The 24,887-nt window shown below is 46.1% G+C and overlaps 2 protein-coding genes across 5 annotated transcripts in view; one reads left to right on the forward strand and one right to left on the reverse strand.

Moving 5' to 3' along the window:
- The window catches only part of LOC126538330 (uncharacterized), a 680,380-nt gene that overhangs the window by 252,389 nt on the left and 403,104 nt on the right, over window positions 1–24,887 (forward strand). The gene's annotated exons all lie outside the window — the stretch shown is intronic.
- Window positions 1–24,887, reverse strand: part of pck (Claudin superfamily protein pickel) — a 43,985-nt gene that overhangs the window by 17,854 nt on the left and 1,244 nt on the right. For 2 of the 4 annotated variants that reach the window (XM_055074803.1, XM_055074802.1), the window contains exons 2-3: window positions 24,065–24,390; window positions 13,558–13,707 (exon numbers count right to left, since the gene is read on the reverse strand). In XM_055074803.1, the coding sequence (XP_054930778.1) occupies window positions 13,558–13,707; window positions 24,065–24,356 (442 nt within the window). In that variant the 5' untranslated portion in view covers window positions 24,357–24,390. Of the gene's footprint in view, window positions 1–13,557; window positions 13,708–24,064; window positions 24,428–24,887 lie in introns of all 4 variants that reach the window. The other 2 variants (XM_050185334.2, XM_050185335.2) reach the window with 2 other exon arrangements.

The following is a 24,887-nucleotide window of genomic DNA, read 5'->3' on the forward strand; positions in this document are numbered from 1 at the left end:
GTCGGACTTGCAGCAGGAACAATTTCGTTTTCTCGTGTAGCACTTGCGGTGGTTCTGTGTAGGTGGTGCGGTACGATCAGGATTACAGTCTCGCTACTAAACTGACTGCGGTTTTCAAGATCTGCAGTGAATTTGCATCGGGAAGTAGCTCACGGGGAATTGAGGGCCCGAAAACGCGTAATCCTTTTGAAGTGAACGTACTCGCAGTGCATGCTATGTCGTCGACCAGCAAGGCCAAACAGCCATGAATTATACCCAGTGCCTACTGATGGCCTTTGGTGCCGTTTTTTCAAGCTTTCTTTCAATATATCAGTTGTGAAATGTTTTTTGTTGTTTTCTCAAAACCACAATTTTGATGATGATGCCGTATTGGAGGTGCATTATCTCTGCTTCTACTTGTGCTATCCCTCTAATTCCTTTTTTTTCCAGAAACGCAAAGCTGTGTAGAGTGCAAATAAACGAGATAACATTGTTGTATGTATTATAAAATTTCTTTAAAATGTTTGTTCTTTAACAGTTAGATGGATTTCTTTCACTGAAGTTTGCAATGTTCTCATTTGATACGAAAATTAGGTTAGAACATCATACTTGCTTATTTGCACTATTTGTTAGTTCCACATCATTATCATATCGATATTTATAATGCCCTGTATAGTTTGGTAGATAGCTTACCTCCAAGCAAATTATCCAATAAAGCTAAATTTCTTCAATTTCTGGAAAGATATTTACTCCGCAAGAAAACTGGATGTATATTGAAAACTAGCACATTGAAATATATAAACTCAGCAAGTTTCATCAAAATCGACAAAGAATTAAAAAAAAAAGTTTTCAGGCGCAGGGTCCCCCCTTAATGTGCACGACAAAATCGGTGGCAAGTTATATTTATGGATATTTGGGCAGTAATGTGACTGTGTGTTACAATCCCCCGGGGCGCACTAGAATTGTGCAAATACAATATTGTGGAAGAGCGCCTGCGTGTCTTCCACAATAACTTTGTGGAAGACATGCGGGTCCAAGCGATTAGTCTGGAACATTCGACGACTGCTGTATAAAAGCCAACGCGCTCGACCCGCTGATCAGATTTTCGACAATCGCCGACTGTGTTCGCAGCTATCGTTGTGCTTTAAGTGTAGTCAGTTTTGTGGGCACAGGTTCGCCCAATAAAAAGCTAGTTTTGCCTTTCACAGTATTGCTACTGTGTTATTCAACGTCACCACCACGTGACATCTGGTGGAGGTGCTTTACGTTCATGTACCGGACGCCCCCGACAAGCCGTAATCTAAGCCCGGACCGCAAAGACAACACCAGCGCCGTCCCGGAACATCGAGCAAGCCGCCGGCTACAGCAGCTGCCCCCGGAACACAGAATTCTACCAGAGATGACCAAGAAGATCGTCAGAGAAGTTCGTCCAGAGACGACCAAGAAGACAGCCCCAATGGCAGCCGGAGCAGCCCCAATAGTTCTGCAGCAGCCCAGGGAGCCACCGACTTTCCGTGGTTCCACATTTGAGGACCTGGAAAGCTGGCTCGAGACGTATGAGAGGGTCGCTACGTTTAACAGTTGAGACAGCGATGAACCTGCGGCATGTCTATTTCGCATTGCAGGACGCCGCCAGGACGTGGTTCAAGAATCGAGAAGCTACCTTAATGACGTGGGGCCTGTTCCGAAGCGGCTTCTTGCAATCGTTTACAAGCGTCGTGCGAAAAGAGCAAGCCCAAGCTCTACTAGAAACCAGAGTGCAGCTGCCAAATGAGACGATCGCGATCTTCATGGAGGAGATGGCCCGTCTTTTCCGGCACGCCAACCCGGAAATGTCAGAGGAGAAAAAAGTCCGCTTCCTGATGCGGCGCGTCAAGCAAGAACTTTTCGCCGGACTTATTCGTAACCCGCCTAAGACCGTAGCTGAGTTTTCTGCAGAGGCATCGACGATCGAGAAAACTCTGGAGATGCGCACCCAGCAATATAACTGCCAGGGGCTCACGCCGCAGTACGTCATCCAAGGACTGGGTTCCGACGATCTTCAAGAGACCATCAGGGCCATTGTGCGCGAAGAACTGCGCAAAGTCCTGCCTTTGTCGCAGCCTCAAGTGGCCTCGATCGCCGACATCGTGAAAGATGAGGTTCAGCGATCGCTTATGAGTTCCTGAGGTGCAACCTCAGTTATCGCAGCCCCAGCCAGGAGCGATGACCTACGCCGCCGTCGCACGCCGTCAAGGCCCCCCACCACGACCGCGCCCTGTAACGCCGCAATCTCGTCCGCCACCGCCGCCAGCACGCCCACCCGTCGCCCAGCGCACCTACGCGAGGAAGACGGACATTTGGCGAGCCCCTGACCACCACCCGCTCTGCTATCACTGCGGAGAAGCCGGCCATGTGTATCGCCGATGCCCATACCGCGACTTGGGACTGAGAGGGTTCGCCGTCAACGTGCCGCGTCCACAGCTTGGAGAGTGCCCACGTGACATCGCCGACCTCGCCGCTACTTAATGTAGCCCTCGACGACCATCCCGTTCGCCGTCACCAGGCCGCTACCTGTCGCCGACCATACACCGGCCCCGCCCGGGGCCGCTCTGCGAGCCCACATCCGGAAAACTAAAAGCAGCAACCGATGGAGGTGCGGTTGCTGTTCGTTGAACTGACGAAGATCCTCCGCCGCCGACGAAGACGACGAAGAAATCCTCTCGACGACCTAATGACGACATGCCGCCGTCCCGACGAAGTCAGGAAGCCAAGACTACACCGACGAAAGACGACTTGACGACGCGACGTTCCAGCTTCAGTTCAACACGACGCAGCCGTGATTGGACGCCAAGACCCAACTGCAACGGCAGACAAAGAACCACCGACCTCGATGTGCTTCTCGACGGCCACGCAGTCACTACCTTAGTCGACACAGAGGCCGATTACTCCGTAATGAGTGGACACATTGCCGCCCAGTTGAAGAAGGTTAAGACTGCATGGGAGGGCCCCCAAATTCGGACTGCTCGAGGACACCTAATTACGCCGACTGGAATCTGTACGGCAAGAATTACCGTTCATGACCGGACTTACCCTGCCACCTTCATTATCCTCCAACAGTGTTCACGAGACGTCATTCTTGGCATGGACTTCTAGAACCAACACGGCGCAATCATCGACCTGAAGTCGAAATCGATAACGCTTTCGCAAGATCAAGCGATACCTTCGGAGAGCTTTCGTGGTCACAACACCTTGAGTGTGCTCGAAGATCAAGTGAGCATACCGCCGCGCTCCAGCATTGTTATTTCTGTCGCCACTGAAACACTCGCTGACATAGAGGGCGTCATCGAGGGCGACCAGCATCTACTACTTGACCGTGAAATTTGCGTCGCAAGAGGGATCGCTCGAATCCACGGAGGGAAAGCGGAAGTGATGCTAACCAACTTCAGCCAAGAGTTCAAGCACATCAGCAAGGGCACGACAATCGCATACATCGAGGAAATTCTGGAAACGAGCAATGCCTTTGTCCTCTCAGATTCTGCCACATCTACCCCGCCGAGCATCGTCCCCGAACCAGACTTCGACGTAAATCCAAGGCTCCCCATGAGCAAGCAGCAACAGCTCAGAAGTGTTCTCCGACGATACAAAGACTGCTTTTCGACGTCATCGAGGATTCGACAAACACCAGTTGCAAAGCATAGCATCATAACCGAAGAGTGCGCTCGACCACTCCGCCAGAGCCCTTACAGAGTTTCGACGCGAGAATGTGAAGCTATTAGGCAACAAGTCGACGAAATGCTGCGCAACGACATCATCCAGCCGTCGAAAAGCCCGTGGGCCTCTCCTGTAGTCCTGGTAAAGAAAAAGGACGGAACCCTACGCTTCTGCGTCGATTATCGTCGACTGAACAAGATCACGAAGAAGGATGTGTACCCCCTTCCATGGATAGACGACGCATTGGATCGGCTCTGCAACGCTAAATATTTCTCGTCGATGGACCTCAAGTCGGGCTACTGGCCAATAGAAGTCAACGAGAGAGATCACGAAAAAACCGTCTTCATCACGCCACACGGCCTCTATGAGTTCAAGGTCATGCCATTCGGACTGTGCTCAGCGCCTGCAATGTTTCAGCGCGTCATGAACACGGTGTTAGCAGGATTGAAGTGGCAGACGTGTCTTGTTTACTTGGATGAAGTCGTTGTCTTCGCCGAAAATTTCGACGACCACTTTAGGCGGCTTGCGACAGTATTAGAGGCCATCAAATCATCAGGGCTCACTCTGAAGCCGGAAAAGTGCCGCTTCGCTTACAATGAGCTTCTGTTCCTATGCCACGTCATCAGCAAATCCGGAGTACGCCCCGACCCGCAGAAAACAGCTGCCATCGCAAAGTTCTCGCAACCCACCGACAAGAAGGCAGTGCGTAGATTCCATGGCATGTGTGCCTACTACAGGCGCTTTGTCAAGGACTTTTCACGCATCGCTGAGCCGCTAACGCATCTAACCAAATCTGATGCCGAGTTCAAGTGGCAAACGCCGCAGGCCGACGCATTTGAAGAACTAAAACAATGTATGCAGTCGCCGCCGGTACTTGCACATTTCGACGAAGACGCCGATACCGAAATCCACACCGACGCCAGTAGCCTAGGTCTTGGTGCCGTCCTAGTCCAGAAGAAAGACAGCCATAAACGGGTCATATCTTATGCTAGCCAGTCGCTGTCAAAAGCGGAAGGCAATTATTCTACGACTGAAAAGGAATGCCTCGCCATCATTTGGGCAACAGCGAAATTCCGCCCTTACATATATGGCAGGCCATTCAAAGTCGTCAGCGACCATCACGCGTTGTGTTGGCTAGCTAACTTAAAGGACCTTTCAGGACGACCTTTCAAGGGTTGTTCTGCCATCTCCGCTGGTTTGAAGGTTTTTATTTTTCTTCTGTTGCCTGCTATGGCGCGTCAAGTTCAGGTGCACGTGCCGTTGCCTCTCCAAAAAGGGTGACTCGATTGCTGCTTTCGCTCTCTCGCCGCACCCTCGCTTCCGACTTGCAGCAGTAAACGTAAACCCCTTCGAACTTTGTTTAGCCTTTTTCCATCTCCCTCTGTGTTCTTGATCACGCAACGTCCCATTTCTCTCCGTTGTGTGGGCGACTGAAAGCGCATCCACTCTGCGCGCGGTTACTTTCGGATGGCTCAGCGCGCGAGACCTTCGTCTGCTCATTGGAGCGGTGGCTGAATTCCGATTCAGAATACGAGCCGAGTTCGGATTCGGACTCGGACAGAGTCGCATGCGAGGAAGAGGGTTCCGCATCGTCAGACTCGGATGTTGAACAGATTTTATAGTCAGGCTGATGATGATGATGATGTTTGCTAACAACAGCTGCAGAACACTGAAATGTGCATATTGCATTGACTATGTTATTTGTATACCAATCATAATCAAAAATAAATTGCTATGTTCATTCCCTGCTATGCTCGTTCCCTGAAACCAAGCCGACACTGGGGGTGCGTCACGGCCAGAAAGGTCCGACAGCAAAAGGGTTAAGCGCGGACTGTCTTCGTTCATGCTTCAAAACAACCTACTCGTGAAGAACTCACCAGTCCACGCCAACTACCTTCTTGTTGTTCCGTCAGCGCTGCGTCCAGAAGTACTGCACGCCCTACATGACGATCCGACCGCTGGGCACCTCGGTTTCTGCCGGACGTTATCGAGGATACACGAAAGGTATTACTGGCCACGCCTAACGGCCGATGTCGCCCGTTACGTCAAGACATGCCGCAACTGTCAGCGACGCAAGACACCACCGACAAGGCCAGCGGGATTACTACAGCCGATCAAACCTCCTTACCGACCTTTTCAGATCGGGATGGACTTGTTGGGACCATTTCCGACATCAGCTTCCGGAAATAAATGGATCGTCGTGGCGACGGATTATCTCACCCGCTTCACTGAAACTAAAGCTCTACCAAAAGGCAGCGCAGCCGAAGTGGCGAAATTTTTCGTCGAGAACATCCTGCTGCGACATGGTGCTCCAGAAGTCCCCATCACCGACAGAGGATAGGCTTTTACAGCAGAGCTCACCCAAGCCATTCTGCAATACGGTCAGACAAGGCACAGGAGGACAACTGCCTACCACCCGCAGACGAATCGTCTCACGGAGCACCTGAACAAGACCCTCGCCGACATGCTAGCGATGTATGCCGACGTCGAAAACAAGACCTGGGATGCCGTCCTGCCGTACGTAACATTCGCTTACAACACGGCGGTGCAAGAAAAAACACAGATCACGCCATTTAAGCTGGTCTACGGCAGGACGACGCTCAACGCCATGCTGCCGCACGTCACTGACGAAGAGAATCTTGACGTCGCTACCTATCTCCAGCGTGCCGAAGAAGCCCAACAGCTCGCCCGCCTGCGGATGAAGAACCAGCAGAGGACCGACAGCCGACACTACAACCTCCGACGACGCTTCGTCGAGTACCAGCCCGGCGACCGTGTTTGGGTATGGATCCCGATACGCCGACAAGGACTCAGTGAGAAACTACTTCGACACTATTTCGGACCCCACAAGGTTATTCGACGTATTGGTGCACTGGACTATGAGGTTGTGCCACACGGCATTTCGCATTCACAGCGGCGCCGCGCACGATCTCAAGTGGTCCTCGTGGTGCGTCTTAAAGCCTTTTTCGGACGCTGACGAACTTTCTTTATGTTGTTGTTTTCTTTGCTACGAGTGCTTCTTTATTACTTTCATTTGTTTGCAGCATTGGGTCGATGCTTTTTAAGAGGGGGGTATTGACATGTGTACTTTAGTGGGCGACACAATTCACCGCCTAAAAATGTTATCGCGCAGCGCGTGACGCGCCTGCATGTATCCGAAGTTTCTGGAAAGTTATCGATGCTTCTATACGCTGTCTGTTGTCGCCGAACCTTATGTTATCTGATTTCATTGCGTGACGCGAATGGCGTAGAACTTTGTGGAAGACAGGTGGGTCCAAGCGATTAGTCTGGAACATTCGACGACTGCTGTATAAAAGCTGACGCGCTCGACCCGCTGATCAGATTTTCGACGATCGCCGACTGTGTTCGCTGCTATCGTTGTGCTTTAAGTGTAGCCTGTTTTGTGGGCACAGGTTCGCCCAATAAAAAGGTAGTTTTACCTTTCACAGTATTGCTACTACTATGTTATTCAACATCACCACCACGTGACAATATTTATGGATATTTGGGCAGTAATGTGACTGTGTGTTATAATCCCCCGGGGCGCACTAGAATTGCGCAAATACAATATTAGGCTGAAAGTTGCTTAAAAAAATCTAAGAACACCCTGCCTCATACTGCGCTTGGAGGCGATCAGAATTGCTTGAATTTTCACAAGAGAGACATCGTCTCCTTATACAGTTGACAAGAGCATGATCAAATACACAAGCCACGTTACTTCACACCACTTCCCTCTCGCAAAGGCACAGGAAGGAAGCAAGAAAAGTAGCAGTTTCGCCCGAAAGCCGAAGCATCAGTTGCATCAGTAAGGGTAGCGGTTTTAGCGGCTCTATAAGCTTGTAGACATAGGCATAGTAACTAAATTAGCAAGCATGGTCTTACATGCGCACATGAACACATCTCACTCGATGACCACAGAAACTCGCTGTGAAAACACCCGAGTGAGGAAGCATGGCAGCAGCAGCAAGCAAATTGACCTTCGTGCTGCATCTCGCATCAACGCAAACTACGCTGCGCAAACACAGCGCACAGGCTGACTCTGTCCCTGTCACAGATGGCTTTCGAGGTACAAATGCCCAGAGTAGAACGCAACCCCCTCCCTACCCCCCCCCCCCCTTTGCCCGCCCGGAGCCTTGTGCTCAACAGAAGACAGCGTGCTTCCTCCCCACTTTCCCTCGCACATACGGTGCATAGCAACGATTTTATCGCCCTTGCGCTTTATGCAGAACGTCACGGCAACGGCAGAAATGCGCCTGGAGTGTCCATATAATTGCTATTGCAATAAAGCTTTATTTAAGGCCAGCACTAAGGCCCAGAAAAGGTGAGTGCCTGCTCCGCTAAGGCCCGTTGTAGTAACCACCAAGCCCGAGTGAAGCCAAGCACTCCAGGAAGGAGGCACAGGAGGTGGTGCTGATCACACAAATGCGAAGCCGCACAAACACTCACAAAGGTGCGACAATGTCTCCAAGACACCTGCTCTGTGGACACACCATGTGCAAAATAGCAAACGAGACTTTAAAAAATTAGGAAAGAAATAAAGGAAACTGATCCTGTATTGAGTGGTTATGAAGATAGGGCTGACTGAAAATCGAAAGGAAAAACAATAAGTGGCATCCCCTGGAGCATTTTGTCAGCTAAGGAAGAGCAAGCATGGCCTCTAAGACGTGAGAATGGCATGCACTCTCCCAATTTTGGAGGCTATAGAGCGGGCCACCAAAAGCGAAGCCAGCGGAAAATCAAACATTGAGGCCTACAAGATCGGGTAGTGTTGCTCAGGATCAGCAATTTAGTCCGTAAAATCAAACTTTGGGGCTAAAATTCATCCGAAAAATCAGTCGCACAAATGCATGAGATCTGTGGGAACCCCAACAGTGCATTTGTGAAGTCTGAAATATCAATTACGTCCGAATTCTTGGAGCCCAAAATGATCTGTCGGCTACTGCATAGCTGAAGAGTGTTTCCTTCACCCCACGGCATTTAAATAATGTACTGAAATCATGTACAGTTAGACCTCGATATGACAAAGTTCAATATAAAGAAATTCTCAATATGACGAAGTATTTAACATTTCATAACCTCTTGTCCACAGAAAACCATGTATTTAGTACCTCAATATAACAAAGTGTTTGTATGAGATTTCAATATAATGAAATTTCACTGCTACCACAAAGAAATGACGAGACAATAAACGGAAACTTCCATGGATGCAGATGGTCAAATGACTGAATTACAAGCAGCTGCTTGCAAACACACTTCTCAAATCGCACACCACACGACAAGAGCGATCCCTGAAGTGGAACCACATCATGTTCCATATAAAGTCCAAGTGCGATGAGATCCTATTGCGCCCCGCGCTCTGTGTGCTTTAGGTGCGGATGAAAGTGTGCAACTATGAGACAAGAAAGAAACATGGTGGTAAGAAAGATGGTGACTTCACGAGTGATGCCTTCCCATGCAAGCAAAGGTAAAGAGGGGGAGGGGAGCGAGCTCGCAGTAACACGATCAAGCAGGCTCGAGAGTAAGTTGGTGCGTGTCCCAATTTCTAACACACGCTCAGTCATGGCTGTGCATGGCCGTGAAGGCATGGCTGTAAGCTTGGCTGAGCGCATACACAGCTTTAGAGATATTCTGCCACGTGTGCGAAGAATCATCATCATCCTTATCAGCCTGGTTACGGCCACTACAGGGCAAAGGCCTCTCCCATACTTCTCCAACAACCCCGGTCATGTACTAATTATGGCCATGTCGTCCCTGCAAACTTCTTAATCTCATCCGCCCACCTAACTTTCTGCCGACCCCTGCTACGCTTCCCTTCCCTTGGAATCCAGTCCGTAACCCTTAATGACCACCGGTTATCTTCCCTCCTCATTACATGTCCTGCCCATGCCCATTTCTTTTTCTTGATTTCAAATAAGATGTCATTAAAACACGTTTGTTCCCTCACCCAATCTGCTCTTTTCTTATCCCTTAACATTACACCTATCATTCTTCTTTCCATAGCTCGTTGCGCCGTCCTCAATTTAAGTAGAACCCTTTTCATAAGCCTCCAGGTTTCTGCCCCGTAGGTGAGTACTGGTAAGACAAAGCTGTTATACACTTTCCTTTTGAGGGATAATGGCAACCTGCTGTTCATGATCTGAGAATGCCTGCCAAACGCACGCCAGCCCATTCTTATTCTTCTGATTATTTCCGTCTCATGATTGGGATCCACCGCCACTACCTGCCCTAAGTAGATGTATTCCCTTACCACTTCCAGTGCCTAGCTACCTATTGTAAATTGCTGTTCTCTTCCGAGACTGTTAAACATTACTTTAGTTTTCTGCAGATTAATATTTAGAACCACTCTTCTGCTTTGCCTCTCCAGGTCAGTGAGCATGCAGTGCAATTGGTCCCCTGAGTTACTAAGCAAGGCAACATCATCAGCGAATCGCAAATTACTAAGATATTCTCCATTAACTTTTATCCCCAATTCTTCCCAATCCAGGTCTCTGAATACCTCCTGTACACACACTGTGAATAGCATTGGAGAGATTGTATCTCCCTGCCTGACGCCTTTCTTTATTGGGATTTTGTTGCTTTCTTTATGGAGGACTACGGTGGCTGTGGAGCCACTATAGATATCTTTCAGTATTTTTACATTCGGCTCGTGTATACCCTGATTCCGTAATGCCTCCATGACTGCTGAGGTTTCGACAGAATCAAACGCTTTCTCGTAACCAATGAAAGCTATATATATAAGGGTTGGTTATATTCCGCACATTTCTCTATCACCTGATTGAAGCTATATATAAGGGTTGGTTATATTCCGCACATTTCTCTATCACCTGATTGATAGTGTGAATATGGTCTATTGCTGAGTAGCCTTTACGGAATCTTGCCTGGTTCTTTGCTTGACAGAAGTCTAAGGTGTTCTTGATTCTATTTGCGATTACCTTAGTAAATAGTTTGTATGCAACTGACAGTAAGTAAGCTGATCGGTCTGTAATTTTTCAAGTCCTTGGCGTCCCCTTTCTTATGGATTAGGATTATGTTAACGTTCTTCCAAGATTCCGGTACGCTCGAGGTCATGAGGCATTGCGTATACAGGGTGGCCAGTTTCTCTAGAACAATCTGCCCACCATCCTTCAACAAATCTGCTATTATCTGATCCTCCCCAGCTGCCTTCCCCCTTTGCATAGCTCCCAAGGCTTTCTTTACTTCTTCTGGTGTTACTTGTGGGATTTCGAATTCCTCTAGACTATTCTCTCTTCCATTATCGTCGTGGGTGCCACTGGTACTGCATAAATCTCTATAGAACTCGTCAGCCACTTGAACTATCTCATCCATATTAGTAATGATATTGCTGGCTTTGTCTCTTAACGCTTACATCTGATTCTTGCAAATTCCTAGTTTCTTCTTCACTGCTTTTAGGCTTCCTCCGTTCCTGAGAGCATGTTCAATTCTATCCATATTATACTTCCTTATGTCAGCTGTCTTACGTTTCTTGATTAACTTCGAAAGTTGTGCCAGTTCTATTCTAGCTGTAGGGTTAGAGGCTTTCATACATTGGCGTTTCTTGATCAGATCTTTCGTCTCCTGCGATAGCTTACTGGTATCCTGTCTAACGGAGTTACCACCGACTTCTATTGCACACTCCTTAATGATGCCCACAAGATTGTCGTTCATTGCTTCAACACTAAGGTCCTGTTCCTGAGTTAAAGCCGAATACCTGTTCTGTAGCTTGATCTGGAATTCCTCTATCTTCCCTCTTACCGCTAACTCATTGACCGGCTTCTTATGTACCAGTCTCTTCCGTTCCCTCCTCAGGTCTAGGCTAATTCGACTTCTTACCATCCTATGGTCACTGCAGCGCACCTTGCCGAGCACGTCCACATCTTGTATGATGCCAGGGTTAGCGCAGAGTATGAAGTCTATTTTATTTCTAGTCTCGCCGTTCTGGCTCCTCCACATCCACTTTCGGCTATCCCGCTTGCGGAAGAAGGTATTCATTATATGCATATTATTCTGTTCCGCAAACTCTACTAATAACTCTCCCCTGCTATTCCTAGTGCCTATGCCATATTCCCCCACTGTCTTGTCTCCAGTGCGAAGAATGGGTGTGCCCAAACGGCATGGCATCGTATATGCTGTTTTCCCGGGCATTTAGTATTGAAGGTTGCGTAATCTAGAGTTTCGCTGACCCGTTAGAGCGAGAGGCGCACAAAGCACTCGCTCCCCACTGTCGGCGCTTTTCCAGATAGCGTCGCCCTAGTGCGGATGACACTGTCAGCCGCAGGGGCGAAGTGCATGCGAAAGCGTGGTTGGCTTCGCTTAATTCGCACCACTGATGTGAAGATATCTTTGATGTACATGGCATGAAACCGTATCATTCGTCGCCCACTCCCAAACTTATCAAAATGAATTTTACAGCAACGCTGTTAGCCTCTAGTTGGTTAGGATTTTTCGTGTCTGTCAGCAAAAAAATACTGAAACAAAAGAAGTGCATATCTCCTTTGTAAAAAGGCATACAACACACAGCTCCGTATATATTTCAATAAAGAAAAGCGCAAAACAAGCATCAAAACTGCATGATGGATGATAAGACACCTGTGAACAATGCAAGGTACGTTCCTTCTTCCCGCGTGTTTCCCAGTAAAGATTACAGTTGCATAAGCTCCTCCGATGTGAAAGAGGCAACAGAAGCACACGGATCAGTGAGTGACGTCACCAAACTTCATATATAAAATGGAGACCTGCCCAGTAACCCATTCAGTTGATTGCAAGACCACTACGGGTAGACCATACAAAGTTAAGACTCCCGAAGAGCGGCGTGAATATGATGAGCATCGAAGAGTGCAAAATCAGAATGCTTAACAACAGTGTCGTGCCAAGACTAGGCACAACAATAAAACATTTCATGTCCCCATCACTGGCATTTGAGTAGCTTTCTAACAGCTTTGCTGGCCATCCACTTTCACAGGGTCAGGATGGCCAGTCAAGTTTTCTTTCATTCAAATTTGCTTTTTTCGATTGCCCGATAACGTGGAAAATTCTGTGGCCCCTTTCCGTGCAAGAATAATCGATCGGCGACTGTACTTATTTGCATAAAAGGTCGACTTTCACCATGACATTTCTTTATAACGAAGCAAATTGCCGACTTTACCAACTTCGTTATATCAGGGTTTAACTGTACTATCTTTAGTTACGTAATGGTCGAATTTGAGAGTTTTCTAGCGACTTTTGTTGCTTTTATATGAGCACTGTGGAAACATTGGAGCTGCTGGCTGCAGTGTTCTTGTCCTTGCATGGGGCTGGCGCATGTTGTTGCTGCAAGAAAATAAATTATCTTTACAGATAAGGCAGTTTTTTTGCTATCCTTTTTTTGTCAAACACATTGCTTATTGCTTGCCAAATTATATGCGCAGTTAACGAGGGTGCCCGCATCCACTGCTCAAAAGCCTTTGAGATTTCAAGTGAGTTCCGTGCAACAATGTCGACTCTACAAACTACTGATCTGACGGCCGATGAGACCACCCATAGGGCAGCATATACTTCACTGTTGAGTTGATATACTATCGTTTCAAAGGCCTCTGGAATGCTCACGTGACACTGGCATTGGATTCGATTCATTCATATATCCGTAAATTAATTAATCTACAGTGCATATTCATAATCAACACTAGACTCAATTTGCACACGCATCAAAAGGAGACGTGTAGACACACTAAACATGATTCTTTTTTTTCTCATTCTATTAATTTCTTATCATCCGTATTACTGAGTGGCCAATTCCAGCAATACCAACGGCTTGGATCCGTGTGCACCAATACTGTAACATGAAAAGGATTGTTACACAAATGCAACCCTAAGCTGCCACGACGAAACAAAGGTGAGAAAGGTGGGCACCTGTAATAGCTTCGAGAATGAATGCACCCAGCAGAAAGATGATCTCAAAGCGCAGCATGTAACGCATCAGCACGACACTCAGCAACACCAGGGCACCCAGGGCAAACATCAGCGCCAACGTCATCATGCTCTGCACAAACATGAGCCATCCTGCACAGGAAAGAGACACAGGGGTTAACCAAAGAAGACCATTGGACAATGGAACAACTCCTCAGCCAAAATGAGCCAAACCACGCCACACCAACACTGCTAAAGGGGCGCGCTAAAGGTCGCTGGCCCCGCTGGCCAATCCTAACAGAGCCAACCATACATGTACCGGTTTCACGGTGTGATTTATCATTTTATTATGCATAACACAAGTGCACTCACTGGCACTACATTGTTTGCCAAAATTCAGTGCTATAGACACTGGAGCTTGACTCGCATGCCTATCAGGTGTGTCAGAGGTAATCTATCACATGTGTGCCGTTTCAGAGGTAATCTGCCACGTGTGCAAAGATCGAGCAAGCCACGACGGCATGGCATAATGCACGCTGTCCCCCTGCACATTTAGTACTGCGGGTTGCATAATCATGAGTGTCAGAGACAGAAGCAGACGAAGCATTCGCTTCCAGTTGCTGGTGATTTTCATGATAGCGTTGTCCTACCCACTGCGGGCCCCTAAACAGTATGGCTGTCTTGACTTTGCGCCGCCGATCTGAAGATATCATCAACACGAAAGCAAACCGTAAGTTTTGACGCTGACTCTCAAATTCAACAAAATGGATTTTTTCCATTTGCTAGAAATTTTGGAAAATTTTACGTCCCTACCGTGGAAGACAAATCCATCGGCGACTGTATTTGCATAGGACGTCCCATTTCAATATAACAAAATATCGATATAACGAAGCAAATTGCTGATTTCACTGACTCAGTTATATCGAGCTCTATCTGTATTTTATTAGCATTCAATGAGAATGATGCCTGAGCTATACATGTGGACTTCTTTAAATTTGGCATTGTTCTGCGAGAACAGCGCTGTGCTTTCTTTTCCTTTTTGCCATTTTAGAGCTTGCAAGTGCACTAGCTCTCACCCCTGACCAGCACCAGTTGCTTAGCAACATCATGTAGCACAAAGGCACAAACACAGACACATGTCACAAGTGCCTGAGGCATGTATATGTATTTCTTTGTCGTTGTTCTTTTTTTACGTTACATGATGTCGCTAAGCAGGCACTATTTGGCCCAACATGTCCTCTTGTAGTAGCACTGGTTGGTATTCTTCTACAAATGGCTTATTGGTGTGCGAGCCACACGGTATTTCCAACTTCTCCAGTGCTCTTTGAAGTTCCCAGGATAGCCACAATAGCCCCTCAGATTGTGCATGTTACGGCTGATGTCTGCACTCACTTTGACACATGTCATGAAGCTGCTACATCAAGGTGGCATTTTGCTCAATGCAGCCGCAATAATTTTGTCATTGTTCTCAAAAGCCATGTGGCTTACTGATCCCGATATTATAATGTCGGAGGGTGATGACACTGAATCTATTAGAGGTGATGGGCTTGAATCTATCAAAAACAAGGAATACTCGAGCTCGATACGTTGCCCCTGACTCTTATGAGGGAACCCCGCTTCTAAAGGTCGTGTAGTTTGCAGAACTCCGTGGACATTTTTGTAAAGAAAATAAAGCAAGCTTTAGAGAAACTGCAGAGCGATCACCGAACAGAATCAATATCTATTATACGATTATAACATTGAATCAACATCAAGTACTTTATCACTGCAACAACCATTAAAGGCTCAAAACTGGATTTGCCCCGTCTATCAGTCTCTCTCACTATGCAGTAGTGGTCCAGCCAGTTTAGGATTTGGAGCAGGAAAAATGTTGTTCTGGAGCAGTTTAGAAGCAGAAAAATTTGTCTTTTTGGAACACTTGCGAGTAGTACAGCAGCAATCTGTAGCCACTTAGCAAAGCTTGTTATTACTGTGCGATCAATAAGTGAAGCAAGATGCAAAGCTAACAGGGACCAATTAAGCTTGCCTTCCCACAGACAATATACCATGTAGGGTATGTTGCAAACATTTTTATTTGGGTAAACAAGGAACTTAATTTTGTAAACAACGAAATAAAATTTTGGAGCCTAATGAGAGCAAGGACATGCACCTGGGTGCAAGACGGACATAAAATTATAAATGAGATAGAACAATTTGCCTCGTCAGGCACAAGACAAAAAATGATGGCAAATGTCTTATGTGCATTCCAAATGACAGATGTGCTTTGATATGCTTTACCGCACTAGTCAAAATGTGCATTGCGCCCAATAACAATGCTAGAATGCGTCTATGAATGGCACCAAGATGAGATGCCTCCGTACAGTACGTCGCAATCTTTAAAGATGATGATGGCGATGGAGCACACCGTTCGTACCATCCCGTACACTGGCTTTTGTTGCAAGTTGGTTTGTTGGCTTCCCGTGTGCCGTGTAGCCTCTGCGTATAGATACAAGGCAAGTCGCCATAAAACCGTAACTTTTGTCATCAATACCTGACCGACCTTTCGAAGCACTACCTTTTACTGCCCCCAAGGGCTCAAATTGCCACAGGCACATACGAGATAGCTCTGAAGGCTGGCCAGTACAATTATTAGGCATATCGGTGCTCGTACTGTGACACGAGACAGCGGGTGCACGCATGTGTAATTAAGAAATACATACCGAGTCACGCGACAATTGCCTCTTCCTAGTCTTGGTGTGCTTCACTGCATAACACTGCTGTATTAGGATGAAGCTGACTTTCGGAAACTAGTATTATGCAAGCATTGTCCGAGCTTCGCATCCATTGGCAAGGATTACAAAGGTGGAGTTGGTGCCATTGCTGACAGCAGCGAATTGTTTATATGAAAAGAACTGAACAGCAAGAATCTTGGTAGCGAACGTTTAAGTATCAAGGCCTAGCACTGCTGCAGTTGCGGCTACGGCTGCCGGCAGATCTGTGTGCGAGAGCGCCTGTTCGAGGCGGCGAGATATCAAAATGTCAGCAGTGGTGGCTTCGATCAATGCGTTCTGGAGCTGCAATCATGGCAAAAAGTCCGGAAAATCGAACGCGAAAGGTATTTGCGTCCAAAATTTTAGACATTCCTATACTTTGACTCTATGGGGTACCGTGGCGGTGCCGCGCGAAGGCGTCCAAATTACCGGGCATGTCCGAAAAATCGGTCATTGGCTGTAGTTGCTTAACCCTAATGAAAACACTGCATTGCCATGAAAATGCGATAACGCTGCACTTTTGCGCAGTTGATGCAAATGGCACTTAAATAGGTGCAGCCAGGATCAGGCAAGTCGAATTGTAGCGAAATGGCACAAATGGCAGAGTGGAACCAACATTGACTATGCCGTGTTGTTCTCATTATGTTGTTCACATGCCGTGATCATCATTATGCAAACTCCTCACCATCCCCTCATCCTCAGTGCCACTTTCATCATATAGCAAACAAAAACAAATCTTCACACAGCACCCCCCCCCCCCCCCCTAAGGATTGAACTCGTGCCACTGCGGCAATGTACAGTTATGAGACCGATGTATTCGCTCTTTCATTACAGTGCTTACAGAAATTGATGCACTGTTAAACATTTTTATTGGAATTCTTCTACAAGCAATGTCATGCACCATCTGAAAAGACTGAACTTTAACTATTAGCCACATTTGACTATTTTTGGCTGATTGGGGAGTGTGGAAAAATTTAACTTCAACTGGAAGTATTGTTAAAGCTAGCCTTCAGTGCTCTTAACACTTCATAAATAAAATGATGCGAGATTTGTGCTTTGAACGACTCAGCAACATTATTCTTAAATGACAGCAGCAGTGAAGACACAAGCTTTTCACGGTATGCCTAATTTTCCAATCTAACGTCTAGGCTGTTTTAACGATGTCTCAAACAATGGTAGATGCTCGAGTGCGTGTTGTTTCGATAATCGTGTTTGGCTACTATCAAGTGCGATTTTATTCTTACCCCCGTGGGTTGCTTTTACCCATCCGCATTTGGATAGCGTATGTGCAAGTTATTACGGATTATTGGTTGCATTGAAAATCTGATAAAATGCAATAATCAAGTATGGGGAGGCTTCTGCATGCTTTCAGACCTCACAACCATTGCTTCGCAGGCCTAAAAAATGCAGTAAAAAACAAACCAGGTGCCTGCTGCATGGAGTAAAAACAAATGCTCCCTGTACAAAACATCTTGCCAAACATGGGCAAGTACTGATGGCTAGTACTGACACCAACAAATCTTCATAATAATTTTTTTTTTGCGACCTGACTTACAAAAGTTAGAACCAGGTGCAAATATTGTATATTTAAGGTTTCTTTTACTTTGAGTACTTATACTAAAATTAACAAATTATTACTTTTATTTGTATGCCTTGAGGTGCTTTTTTGATGTTTCGCATAAAAATTTTCAAAACTGTGCAAGTAATTATTACTGCTCTATATACATTCAAAACACCACTGATCAGGCTATAATTTTATGTACCGTGGTTTATGTTGCAACTACTAGGCCTTGAAGTAAACGTTAAAAAACATAAAAGCACAAAAATGTTGCGCACTTCTCGCTGTAACAAAAGAGTTAAACACAGAGCTATGGTGCAACCCACATACTTGTCACTTTGTGTGGGGTTTGCAGCATGTGTGACATGGAATCAGAGTGGTGGGTGTCTATGCACGCACTTTGAAGGCAGCAGCAGGCAATACATTCACGCAGCACAGCTGGTGCACAATGTGGCAGTTGTTCATGGTCACAGCAGTTATTCTCAATATTCCTCTGGCAAAGGCACATCTTTGCTGTCTTCGATGTCAGTCAAAAAAGTGTTGTTATCATGCTCAGTTCATCATCGTGTCAACATCATCATTGTTGCCATCGTCACTGTTGCGCTGTTGTCATCATCACCATGCTGCCATCATTATTATTGTGCATGGTTTGCAAAGAACTACAGCAGCTTGGACAAAGTTTGTGGCTTTAGCAGGAGCCAGCAGAGTAAGTGCTGCCAGAGTTAAAGGGCTCAAAGATGAAGAAATCGAAGTCGTTTTTTTGTGTGTGTGTGTGTGCATATGCATAAATTGTCTATATTTTCGGTTAACATTTTTTACTATCCTATCTATGCTACAATTTATCACTCAGCACAAAACACACTTTTCTCTATTTGAAGTTTCTCGTGTGTTATTGCTGGTTTTATCCATTTTCTGTTGCTGGAATTGGAAGACTTCTTTAGAATAATACTACAAACCTGAGTGACAAATTTTATCGTTTTAGAATAATTTGTCAAAACGTCATGTCCCTTTTAGTGTGGTTAGTCACAAAAATTACTGCTCCAAAATTAGAAGAACGTTTAGCATTTTGGTGCCTTATATAATATTAGAAAGGCCCAAGTTATGCTAACATGGAGCCATCTTTTTCATATTTGAATAGTTCTGATAGAAAAAAAACTATATGTAACTGGCACCACTAATTGCACTTTCACCTTGTATCTATTTTTCTATAAGGAAGGCAGGACTTAAGAATATGAGTCCACAGTAGCATTCTGCATAAAATTTAACACCAGAAATCTCTCTCTAAAGCTAGGTTTATTTACTGTATTGCAGAATCAACGGTGTTGAAAAAAAGAATGCAAAACATAGAAAAATGCCTTCAGAGAATCTCAAGTCTGCTATTCTCTGTGTACTTTACACATACCCTCTACAGCTCCACTGGAACATATATGAGCTGTTTTTGTATTCTGCACTAATCTGTGAAAGTGGCTTTGACCATGCACTTCAGCAAATTCTGCAGCCTTAGCTGTCACCTTGGACGTACATTCTTCGAAGCTCTGTTCCAAATGGCATTCTGTGTGCTTGCGACAAATAGTGCCCAACTTGTGAAGCATTCTCAGATTCCTTTTTGTCTAGCATTTAGTGCCTGGGTTGTGGCAGTTCGAAACACCAGAGCTTGCCAAGCAGATGCGTCTAGCATTGGGGGAAAATAATCTTCATCGGTCTCTTGTGTTCCAGGCATGGAAAACCTGGAGCATGAGCCACTTGCGCACGCAGATGCTTGCCACTTGGTGTCGCGAAATGCTGCCACTTCGTAAAGCTGTGACGTGTGCCGAACTCGATGGCCATATTACAGATGCTAATACAGCAGAACCTCGTTGATACGATCCCGTTACGTATGATTTGCAACATTCGCTATTGAGAACAAAAAAATGACCCAATACAGTTATGATTATTTTTTACTGGTTTATACGTTCCCACAATACATGATCTTTCGGCACCAACGTTCAGCACGTCAGCAAACTGCGATCATATGATAAGTTTTCCGGCCGCTACATGCAATGTAAACAAGAAAATACGCAAGACACACGCGGTCGAGAGCAGTAGCCGCCCGCCGCGGCACCTTCGCTGCAATACTCGCCCACCCGTCTCATGTGATTACACCGGCGCGCACTTATAGTTTCTTATTTTGGTACCAGCAAATTTTCTCCAGGGTCGTCGCACACCCGCACTCACAGCTATTGCCGCCAACCACATTGCGATAAGCATCTTCACCTAACTGTTTCACAGCGCACAGTGCCGTTTAATAGGCAATAACCCAAATGCCACGCTGTTCTATGCTGCAGATTGCGATCGTACGATAAGCTTTTCGGCCGCTAGATCTCATGTACACAATAAAAGGCACGAATAACGCGCAATTGAGAACAGTAGCAGCCTGTCTCGCATGAAAACGCCGAGCAGAAGATCTCCTCCTGGGTCGTCACATGCTGCATTCACAGTTATCGTCGTCAATCCTATTGCGATAGACATCTTCATCTATCTGTTTTACAGCGCGTGGGCGTAGTGCCGTTGGAAGCGTACTGAATGTTTTTAGTCGGCAATCACACAAGCCCGCCGCAGTTCCTTACTGCTGGCAGCGCGATGTGAGCGCATCCGGTGCCGACCACCAGCTCGATTTCGTTCTAGTTTCCCGTCCTAAAACACTACGCAATAGGAAAACAACAAGAAGTCGCAGTTTCACCGGAAAGGCGAAGCATCAATTGCGACTGCGAATTAATAGACAGCAATGCAAGGTAAGGATAGTAGTTTTGTTGGCCGTATAAACTTGTAAACATTCGCTTATTAACTAAATTAACAAACATGGTGTCACAAATGCATAAGAAAACATGAACACCTCTCCCTCTATGACCCTGCACACTTGTCAAAATGCTGGTGTGAGAAAGTGCAGCAGCAGAAGCAGCAAGCGAACTGACCTTTGTAAATTCCAAGAACAGCGAAAAGAATACACATACACATAAAAAAGATGCGAACTAGCGCTACTACCAACTGTTCTTCTTTGACAAATATGCATATATGGTTGCCCATATCATCGCGTGTGGTTGCGAGGCACTTTTTTTCCGAGACAATTATTTTAGGCAAGTCTGCAAATCACATGGCTCGATTGGTTTTAGAAGCATTCCATATCCACAAAGATTCCCCGATCTGTGTAAGCAAAGCATCTTTGCTTTTGCACAGCGCTGAACTGGACTTCTTGAATTCTGCTATCTAAAGCAGGCAGCAGTTTTGTTCACCTTCTTTAGTTTTTACTTATGTTTATCACCTTCGCATGGGAAAAAGCAGCATGAAACTTGTGCTTGGCTCGCTTTATAAAATCGGAGGGTGTGTCAGTTGGAATAAACAGTTGGTAGAAGTGCTTGTCCACATTTTCCTGTCTTCTTTATGTGTACATATATTTCTTTTCGCTGTTTTGGGAGTTTACAATGTTAGACCAACTAGCCCACAAGACTGTCCTTCTGAACTGAGCTTCGTGCTGCCTCTCGCTTCAATGCAAACTAAGCAGCGAGAACACAGTGCATACGAAGCCATCAGCACTTGACACACTCTGTCCCCATTGCAGATTGCTTTCAAGATAAGTACAGCCTCCCAAGTATTTAATAATATTGCACAAGCATCAACCACACAGCCGCTCCATGCCAGTGCCGCTGTTGCGGAAAAACTTGTAAGGCACACTTTCTGCTGTTGGCAAGGTGGTTCTGATTAACCTGAAGTAAGGCTTGCCAAGGAGGGCTAATGAAATTTTGAGAGTAAACATTCATTTTCAGCGCATTCTCTGTCTGTGCTGTCTCATTTTGCAACAACTAAATTCTCGTGAAAAGGGACTTTTTCTCTTTCCCCATCAATTTCATTATTGTGGGGTATTACTGCAGTATGCTCAAGTGCACAAAGGTCACTCTGGTGCAAGCATCATCTGCTACGCTGTACCCTTCTGGAGGACACATGCCCTGCTAGGGTTATCGGGAAGTACCACTTACGGAAAAATGGTCTGAGAACACGTATACAGCTCAAAAGTGTCTTCTGCAATGCACATTCCATTTTTCCTTTGTATTACTGGAGCCCATGCATGCACCAGGGAATTAAGATCTTAAAAATCTTCAGTTTCGTCTAAGAGCCGAAGCATCAACTGTGATAGCAAATTAGTGGACAGCTATACAAAGTAAAGATAGTAGCTTTATTGGCTGTATAAACTTGTGAACATGGGCATACTAACTAAATTAACAAGTACGGTGTCATGCACGCAGAAGCAAACATGAACACATCTCACTCTATGACCGCGGAAACTCACTGTCAAAACGCTAGGGTGAGGAAGTGTGGCAGCAGCCGCGAGCGAATTGACTTGCGGGCTGCGTCTCACATCAACACGAACTAAGTGGCAAAAACACAGTGCGCTCTGTCCTGGAAGCTGATGGCTTTCAAGATACAGAGGCCCAACTTGCGGCCACCTGGAGTAGAACACGCGCCCACTCCCGACCCTCCCCCGGCTCGGAGCTGTGCGCGCAATGGAAGATGGCGCGCTTCCTTCGAGCTTTTCTCTCTTGCATGCGTGAGACTGAGCAACGATCGCAAGCTCACCCTCACACACTTTCACTAGCACATACAGCATACAGTGTGCGGTGACAATTTTATTGCCCTTGGACTTTATATGGAGCCTCATGGCAACGCTGACGGCAGATATGCACCTGGAGTGTCCATATAATTGCTACGCAATAAAATAGAAGACTGTAAATGTATCAGCATGAGTGAGGCATCATCACTGAAAAATGAAAAACACAAAACAATGGTTGTAAATACTCGCAGCTACCAGGACTGGCTATTTGTAGTGGTGCCTGATGAAGCGTCGGGTAGCAAAGGCAAGGCGTGTGCACACCTAAAGCGAACAGTGTAGGAGGGGGGGTGCTCATACTGCAGAGTACTTCGTCCACTTGCTCATACTATCTCTGATTTTGCTAATATGAGATGCTGACATGTCATGCAGTCAATACTCATATAAGATTATTAACAACCTGGGCAGCTTCAGGAATAGCCTATATTGCTATCAAAGCTTAGTTTTCAGAGTTTGGGCATGGAGTCCACATTGGGTTTGGAAAGTTGAACATTTCAACCTTTCGTAACGCTGTCTTTCATCATCATCATCATCAGCCTGTTTTATGTCCACTGCAGGCCGAAGGCCACTCCCTGCGATCTCCAATTACCCCTGTCTTGTGCCAAACGACTCCAACTAGTGCCCACGAATTTATTAATTTTGTCGCTCCGCCTAGTCTTCTGCCGTCCTCAACTGCATTTCGCTTCTCTTGGTATCCATTCTGTAACCCTAATGGTACAACAGTTATTTAACCGGCGCATTACATGACCTGCCCAGCTCCATTTTTTTCTGTTCATGTCAATTAGAATATTGGTTATACCCATTTGCTCTCTGATCCAAACCGCTCTCTTTCTGTCTCTTAACGTTATGCCTAGCATTCTTGTTCTGATACATTGACTCTATGGGGGAAGTGGTGGTGCTGTCTGAATTATTGGGCGTACGGAAAGCCGGTCGTTGACGGTACACTTGGGAATTCTTCTAGTGGATGACACGGTGTCAAAGAGGATTCGTTACAATTCCTCTCTGTTACTCGAGCCAGCATTACCACGACTTTCATTTCCTTTCAACAACATTACTCCTCATTTTCAATGATAGAAGCACAAATTCCCCGAGTATTTCCAGAATATTCAAAATCCCTGAGAATTCCCAGTTGGTAGATGCCCTGAGAAATGCAGCATAATAAATCATAAACGCATGCATGCATGCAGTAATACGGAGAAACTGTAGTGCATCCAACAGAAAGAGAGGGTAAAATTAATAAAGGCAACCAATTAGGTATGGTTTGGAGCATGATGAATTACAGTCAGGCCTCATCATAACGAAGTCGCACCCAACAGGAAAATAGCTTCGTTACATCCAATACTCATTATAAGCATCTACTTGTTACACACTGACATCAGCAATACGGTTTTAGATTTACTTCATTTTATCTGATAATTCATTATAACTTGTGCTTTTTATTGAAGTTCAATTGTACATAGACAACTTTTGTGTAGAAAGGTGCAGAGGCAACATCAGAAACCTTAGTCAGTTCATGCTGTTCTAGAATTAATTTTGGTCTGAGAAGGACAAGGGGTCACTGACCAGGCAGGAGCCAGTCACGGATGTTCTGGTAAGCGTACGAATGAATCCAGTGGCAGCCATTGAAGGTTTCATCATACTGGTAGGACGGGTGGCGGTAGTTGTGGAAGCAGACGTCCCACAGGCCCAGCCGGACAAACTCCATGTTGGCCTCTTGGTAGCTCTCAAGCCAGTAAGGGCTTGCAAAGCTCACCAGCAGAAGCAACGTGGCACAGTAGCCCACCAGGCCCGCACCCAGCAGAAGGCCCGAGGCTGGTGGGTACCGGTACACCTGGCCACTCGAAGACTTCTCCATGGCAGACAGCCACTAGCAGCCCCTCCTCCTCCTGCTGAGTTTCAACACAACCGAGAGCTACATTCTCTTCTCTGTAGTGAGAAAGTGCAACAGGCGAGAAGCACAGGATTACATGAAACCTGATATGGAAAACAGCATTAAAAGATACCAGGAGAAAAAACAAGCGACAGCAGAAGCACTTAAAGGGCACCAAAAGGAAATACCAAGTCCAGCTACTCTGACTTATTACAGTTCTGAAACTGTGAATAGGTTAGTCTTGCTGCAAGTAGAGGCTTTGCAAAGCAAAAACACAAACGAAAAGAACGAAAAGGTTACGTAGATCTAATGCACATTGAATCTACATGAAACAAAGGTTTAAAGGGGCCGTGAGGCACCTTTTTGAAGCATCAAAAACACCTTGTAATGAGTTTCGTGGTAGTTAAAGAGTCTTCCATGCCAATGAAACCTGTTATCTAATTGAGTCTGTCAAGGCACATGAGCACGGTGGGTAGGTCTTAATAAGCAGTGCACAGCATTGAAGCTGCTTAGCAC

Source organism: Dermacentor andersoni, chromosome 4, assembly GCF_023375885.2.
Source record: "Dermacentor andersoni chromosome 4, qqDerAnde1_hic_scaffold, whole genome shotgun sequence".
Taxonomy (NCBI): Eukaryota; Metazoa; Arthropoda; class Arachnida; order Ixodida; family Ixodidae; genus Dermacentor; species Dermacentor andersoni.